Source organism: Rattus rattus, chromosome 12, assembly GCF_011064425.1.
Source record: "Rattus rattus isolate New Zealand chromosome 12, Rrattus_CSIRO_v1, whole genome shotgun sequence".
Taxonomy (NCBI): Eukaryota; Metazoa; Chordata; class Mammalia; order Rodentia; family Muridae; genus Rattus; species Rattus rattus.
In genome coordinates, this window is record NC_046165.1 from 22,957,504 (window position 1) to 22,965,057 (window position 7,554).

The window sequence follows — 7,554 nt, forward strand, 5'->3', positions numbered from 1 at the left end:
AGCCATGCCACAACTTATTATCATTCTGCGTTTATTGTTAAGACTTTAAACACAGTCATGGCCGTACAAAGTATTTTCCTTTCCTTCCATGTAGGAGGCCGTCCTGTTCAACAGCAAGGCTATTGTTATGTCTCTAAGAGAATTCGTTTTTAAAAAGTTTATTTATGTTTTGAAGTGTATGTGTGTGAGACATACCTGACTGTATGTCTGTGTATCACCTGCATCTAGAGCCCCAAGAGGCTAGAAGAAGACTTCCAAGAGTGTCCTGGAACTGCAGCTACCGATAGTTGTTAGCCCCCATGTGATATGTTTTTTTTTTTTTTTTTTTTTTCTTTTTTTTTTTTTGAGCTGGGGACCCAACCCAGGGCCTCGGCTCGCTAGGCAAGCTCTACCGCTGAGCTAAACCCTTAGCCCCCATGTGAATGGTGGGAACCAAACCTGGGTCCTTTTCAAGAGCAACAAGTGTTACTAATGACGGAGGCGTCTCTCCAGCTCTCTAACAAGTTTCCTAACTAGTTTAAGACTTTCTTTTTTATATACATCATTTTATTCATTTACATTTCAAATGATATCCTGCTTCCTGGGCGCCCCTCCACAGACCCAAGACTTTCAGAAGACATTAAAAACCCCATTGGCGAGTGGCGCCAGTTTGTCAGTGAGGCAACATGGCGTCGCCGACGGTCGCTTCGCCTTTGTACTCCTTGCTGTTCCGCAGGACCTCCACCTTCGCCCTCACCATCGCAGTGAGCGCCCTGTTCTTCGAGCGCGCCTTCGATCAGGGTGCAGACGCGATCTACGATCACAGCAAGGAGGGGAAACTGTGGAAACACATGAAGCACAAGTACGAGAACCAGGGTAACTCCCCGCGTCTTCCGGCCAGAAGGGACAGGCACCCGTCAGCTGTCATCCTGGAGCTGGGGCCTCAGCCTGAGGATGAGCCTCAAGTCTCTTCATGGACCACCAGTGCGTTGGCAAGCAGCGCCTCCACCGTACAAACGGACTCTAACTTCTGCTGTGTTTGAAGTGCATTTGACTATGGCTGTCAACAAATAAATGTAAATTGTTCATGCAGAAAAAGAAAAAAAAAAAAAAACCATTGGCGAAGGAGCTAGTGAGCTGGTGGGCTGACCTACTCAGCCACCACCCAGGCCCAGATCCTGGGTTTTGAGCTGGCCTACTCCATCATCTATCCTACCCATGAACTGTTAGAGCAATGAAGGGATTGTTCCTGCAGACGGAAGCTGCAGGATCTCCATGACACAGGGCAACACCAGGATATCCCAGAGAAGTCCCAGTGGGGATCCAGTACTGAGAGAGTAGCAGAAGCCAGAGGCCTTGAACCAGACCAATGAATCATTGCAACGAACATTTCCAAGTAAGGTGTTTGGGCAAAGGGACATGCTGTGTGACACAGTGTGACACAGGACAGCGTCCACAGTGAGATGTTTTATTTTTTATTTTCTTTTTCAGGGGAGGTTACAAGGGTAGAGGGTGGATATGGAAAGACTGGGAAATGTGTGGGATTGGGGCACACCCTATGACATTTACAAATAATAATGATTTAAAAATGACAAAAAATATTCAAAGATCTAGACACGGCGGACCGACATTCTCCAGTGCCAACAAATGGCAGAAGCTGGTAGCAATCAGTCCAGGATCACCTCTCAGGCCCCTCCCAGTTGACCCCCTAGGACAGGAGAGGTAAAATTATGGAGTTTCGATAATTCTACACATAGATACAGAAAACGTCTTCAAACTTGGAGCAGCCTGTTTCTTTCAGTGCCCAGTGTCTGAAGATTCTTAAGTCTGGGAACCTTCTAATAAATGTAATGAGGTACTGTACTGTATCTACATCTTCCTGTTCAGTCTGCTCCATTAGGAAATTCTGACCATTTCAGATTTCATTAGTGTCAAATGTTCTTTAATAATATGAAGTAAATTCACGTCCACTCTGTCTTCCTCACTCAGCCCTGTTGCATTTTATATATTAATATATATGTGTGTGCATGCCTTAATGAAATATTCTTTTATTCATTCCCTCTGAGTTTTCTCTCACTGATGTGCCCTGCCTTTGTGTTCATACGGTTGCTTATCATTGTGTCACACCCTGAGTAATTTTCCCATCTGTTTCCTATAATGAAAAACACCGAGATTTGCTAAAAACATCTTCCTTTTCTTCTTCTGCTCCTCCAGTATACAATTAGAAGTAGTAGTCTCTATTTCCAGATAGTGTGTGTGAGCTAGTCTGATCTACTTTTCATATACCCTTCTCATTTCTTATCCCTCTTCCTCAAATTCATCAGCTTGTTTTTTAATAAATAACTGTGCTTTATTTTAATTAATAATTAATTTTATGTGTATGGCATGAGAGTTTTGTTCGCGCGTATGTTTGTGCACCAATTACAGAAGATTGTGAGCCACCATGTGGGCCCTGGAAGTCCAACCTAGGTCCTCTAGATGAGCAGCTAGTTCTCTTAACTGCTATCTCTTCAGCCCCAAATGTGCTGTATTTATTTAAAAAATTTGGACTAGGGATGCAGCTCACTGGTCGAGGGCTTGGCTAACACACTCGAGGTCCTATGTTCAGTTCACAATAGGTAACACTTCACCCCTGAGTGGTATGGAAAAAATTAGGGGACTAAATAGGCAATGGAGAAACTACTATTGGTCTAAAGGGTGTTTGCTGATGCATGTTCAATCAAGAACCAAGACTTAAAGGCACTTATACCTCTTTAAAATAGCTGTTGAGGGAAAGAGTAAAAGGCTGGGATGTTGTGTTACTTCTAGTATTAATAATTAGTGAATCTTTTCACAGTTCTAAGGAAGAAGCCAACAGCTTTCCCCTAAGAGGTGTACATTGAAAACTGTGGGAAAATATCAGCATCGGAGAGGACACATTCCAAACTGTGTTCTGTTGGATATCAGACACCACTGATTTTACCCCGTGCTGGACTCTGCATGCTTCATTGCTAAACCTTCCAGCAACAGTGGCATGACTGGTATTGGGTTAACCATCTGCTTTATGAATGGAATTGACACTTCCTGTGCTGGATGAATTCACGGCTGGTACAAACCCATGGCTTGGCTCTACAACCTGTGCGGCTAAGTTCTGGAAACCTGACTGCGAGCAGTAGGAGATTAAGAAAAATGGACACCAGGAACATAAAGCTTGCACAGGGTGGAATTTGCTCTTGGATGGAGATGAACCAGCAGCGAGGACACTTACTGAGTTTGTTACATTCACCATGACTGACACTCTTACCACAGCCTTCTGAGAGCTGAGACTGTAGTCGTGGGCCACCACTCCCAGATAGGAGTCCATTTTTTCTTCTTTTGCATGTGTATATGTGTGTGGTATACATTTGCATATATGCATGTTTGCATGTACAGGTACATGTGTGTATGTCTGTGTAAATGCATTCGGAGGCTAAAAGTAGATTTCAGGTGTCCTCCTTGATCTCTTCCCACTTCATTTACTGAGGCAGGGTCTGAGTCTGCACCAGAGTTGATGACTCCATAAGCCAGCCAGCTTGTCCCAGGGATCCCCTTAGCCAGCTCCAGAGTTCTGGAATTAGTGCTTGGGGTCTGGCCCTGCAGCTTGGGCAGTGAATGCTCTAATCACAGAGTCTCTCCGCAGCCCTTTAATGCCACTTCTTAAATTGAGAATCTTTTATTTGCATGAGAATTTGGAAACAAGAAGGTTTTTCCCACTAGACCATCAAATCCTAATGCCTCTATAGTTCTCTGTTTTCAAATTGACCACTCATTTCCTGAATTTATCTCCTTCCCTGGATCGTCGTATTGTATTCTAAGCTCTCTTCTTTCTGCTTGAAATCTCTTTGCTCAAATCTGAAAGTGCATCAAGTGCATCAAGTGGCATCTGCCCGGCCTCCTGAATGATTGTATGTTTAGTGCCGCTCTCTCAGCCCCTTGCACTAGTTCCCTTGCTATTTTGGAGCCTCTACTGAAAATGTCCTTCCTGTCTGCCACATGGTCCTGGAATCAGTGGCGCATGTTTCAGACATTTGTTATGGCACCAACCTCCTTCTGAGAGGCATGCAGCACCCTTTCCCCTGCATCTCTATTAAGGCAAGTGCTGTGAGGATGGCAAGACTGCTCCAGCCCCTGGGACACAGTAGTCACTTGGGAAATAGAGCATGTCAAGGAAAGTCATTCCTAACCCCCAAAGACCTGCGTCTCCATCTCCTCAGCCATAGGACTGCAAGCTGGTGCCACATGCATGGCCTTCCGTGGGGCTGCCATGGGTACAACCCAGAGCCTAGGCTTGTGCTGAGTGGACTTCATTGACTGAGTTATTGCTCAAGCTCTACAATTCTCTCTCTCTCTCTCTCTCTCTCTCTCTCTCTCTCTCTCTCTCTCTCTCTTTCTTTCTCTCTTTCTCTCTCATATATCTATCTATCATCTATCTATCTATCTATCTTCAACAACAAGACAGGTAACTATGAATTAAAAACACATAGGAAATTAATATGTAGGTATGTGTGTGTGATTTTAAGGAAGGGGTTTATGGAGCCTTCGCACTTACTGCTATACTGTTAGCAAATGACAGATCTGGCAGAAGGCAACACACACACAGACACACACACAGACATATACACACAGACACACACATACACACAGACACACACACAGACACATGCAGACACACAGACATACACAGAGACACACACAGACACATACAGACACACAGACACACACATACACACAGACACACACAGATACATACACACACAGAAACACAGACACACACAGAGACACACACATACACACAGACATATACACACAGACACACACATGCACACATACACATATACCCCAACATGTTTTTTTGAGGCGTCAATTACACATCAAGAAAGAATGCTACATAGGGTGTCAGACAAAACTACTACAGAATCAACATTGTGTTAAAGCATCACCCCACATTCTAGCCATTGTTTTGCTTTACTAATACTTTTTTTTGTTTTACAATTTCACACAAATGTGTCTAGTGCATCGTGGCTACTCTCTCCCCACTGTCTTACCACCCCCCTCATGCCTGGCAGCCCCACTTCTTCCTCACAAGCCTCTTTCTTGTTTTTGACTTTCTGTTTGGTTTCTAGGATGTATCTAGGACTTCCTATGTGTCGTGGAGTTGAAACTCTCCATTCAACCCCGGTAGGGTCCCCTGTGAATCCACAGCTGGACACGGTGCTGCCCCTTCTCCCAGATCTGTCATTTCTAGCAGGTCAGCAGTAAGTGCTAAGGCTCCGTAAGTCCCGTCCTTAATACCACACACACATACCTACATATTAACTTCCTATGTTTTTCTTAATTCACACAGTTAACTTGCCTTATTTGTTGAAGCAGTAAGCCAGACAACCCTCACTGCCACGTCTGTCAAAGGGATTGGCTTGAAAACTCCAGCACCCCATTCATGTGAAGACAGTCTAGAGCAGTGCTTCTCAACCCTCCTAGTGCTGTCACCCCTTAATACAGTTTCTCATGTAGTGGGGACCCCAACCACAGAATTATTCTCTTTGCTACATCATTACCGCAATTTTGCTACTGTTAGGAATTGTAGCATTTATTCGGTAAGCAGGATACCTGGTGTTTGATCCTCAAAGAGGTCGCACCCCACGAGTTGAGAACCTAGGCACTCGATGCCAGCATCTCATTTCCTTGTTTCTGTCCACCTTAAGGTTTTCTGGCTTTGCCAGTTTGACCTGCTTTCTTTACGGCTTGGCCCTCTTGGGAGTGGTGTGAGCGTCCTCCTCTTCTCAGTACCACAAAGCCTCAGCATGTGAGGGATGGATTCCTTTTGAACTTCATAGTCAGACAAAGGCCACTCTCAAGCTGCTCAGCCTTCACTGACCAGGGGGAATTCCTTCCTCATCCGGGGCTTTAGCCTTTTCCAGTGCCCAAAGGTTCAGCCCTGAGCAAGAAGATCTCCCATGCTCATGGATCAGCAGGATTAATATAGTAAAAATGGCCATTTTACCAAAAGCGATCTACAGATTCAATGCAATCCCCATCAAAATACCAATCCAATTCTTCAAAGAGTTAGACAGAACAATTTCAAATTCATCTGGAATAACAAAAAAACCCAGGATAGCTAAAACTATCCTCAGCAATAAAAGGACTTCAGGGGGAATCACTATCCCTGAACTCAAGCAGTATTACAGAGCAATAGTGATAAAAACTACATGGTATGGTACAGAGACAGACAGATAGACCAATGGAACAGAATTGAAGACCCAGAAATGAACCCACACACCTATGGGCACTTGATTTTTGACAAAAGAGCCAAAACCATCAAATGGGAAAAAGATAGCATTTTCAGCAAATGGTGCTGGTCCAACTGGAGGTCAACATGTAGAAGAATGCAGATCTATCCATGCTTATCACCCTGTACAAAGCTTAAGTCCAAGTGGATCAAGGACCTCCACATCAAACCAGATACACTCAAACTAATAGAAGAAAAACTAGGGAAGCATCTGGAACACATGGGCACTGGAAAAAAATTCCTGAACAAAACACCAATGGTTTATGCTCTAAGATCAAGAATTGACAAATGGGATCTCATAAAACTGCAAAGCTTCTGTAAGGCAAAGGACACTGTGGTTAGGACAAAACGGCAACCAACAGATTGGGAAAAGATCTTTACCAATCCTACAACAGATAGAGGCCTTATATCCAAAATATACAAAGAACTCAAGAAGTTAGACGGCAGGGAGACAAATAACCCTATTAAAAAAATGGGGTTCAGAACTAAACAAAGAATTCACAGCTGAGGAATGCCGAATGGCTGAGAAACACCTAAAGAAATGTTCAACATCTTTAGTCATCAAGGAAATGCAAATCAAAACAACCCTGAGATTTCACCTCACACCAGTGAGAATGGCTAAGATCAAACACTCAGGGGGTTGGAGATTTAGCTCAGTGGTAGAGTGCTTGCCTAGGAAGCACAAGGCCCTGGGTTCGGTCCCCAACCCTGAAAAAAAGAACCAAAAAAAAAAAAAACAAAAAACAAAAAAACAAAACAAAACAAAAAAACTCAGGTGACAGCAGATGCTGGCAAGGATGTGGAGAAAGAGGAACACTTCTCCATTGCTGGTGGGATTGCAGACTGGTACAACCATTCTGGAAATCAGTCTGGAGGTTCCTCAGAAAATTGGACATTGAACTACCCGAGGACCCAGCTATATCTCTCTTGGGCATATACCCAAAAGATGCCCCAACATATAAAAAAGACACGTGCTCCACTATGTTCATAGCAGCCTTATTTATAATAGCCAGAAGCTGGAAAGAACCCAGATTCTCTTCAACAGAGGAATGGATACAGAAAATGTGGTACATCTACACAATGGAATATTACTCAGCTATCAAAAACAATGACTTTATGAAATTAAATAGGCAAATGGTTGGAACTGGAAAATATCATCCTGAGTGAGGTAACAATCACAGAAAAACACACATGGTATGCACTCACTGATAAGTGGCTATTAGCCCAAATGCTTGAATTACCCTAGATGCATAGAACACATGAAACTCAAG

General features: G+C 43.7%; 1 protein-coding gene across 1 annotated transcript; it reads left to right on the forward strand.

Moving 5' to 3' along the window:
• Positions 1-637: 637 nt before the first annotated feature.
• Positions 638-1,022, forward strand: LOC116913897 (cytochrome b-c1 complex subunit 9-like). Its single transcript, XM_032918180.1, has one exon. The coding sequence runs from the start codon at positions 666-668 to the stop codon at positions 1,020-1,022; it is 357 nt and encodes a 118-aa protein (XP_032774071.1). The 5' UTR covers positions 638-665.
• Positions 1,023-7,554: the final 6,532 nt, after the last annotated feature.

Bases quoted from the DNA above. Each gene is read 5' to 3' on its own strand.
- LOC116913897 (XM_032918180.1), top strand. From the start codon at position 666: ATGGCGTCGCCGACGGTCGCTTCGCCTTTGTACTCCTTGCTGTTCCGC.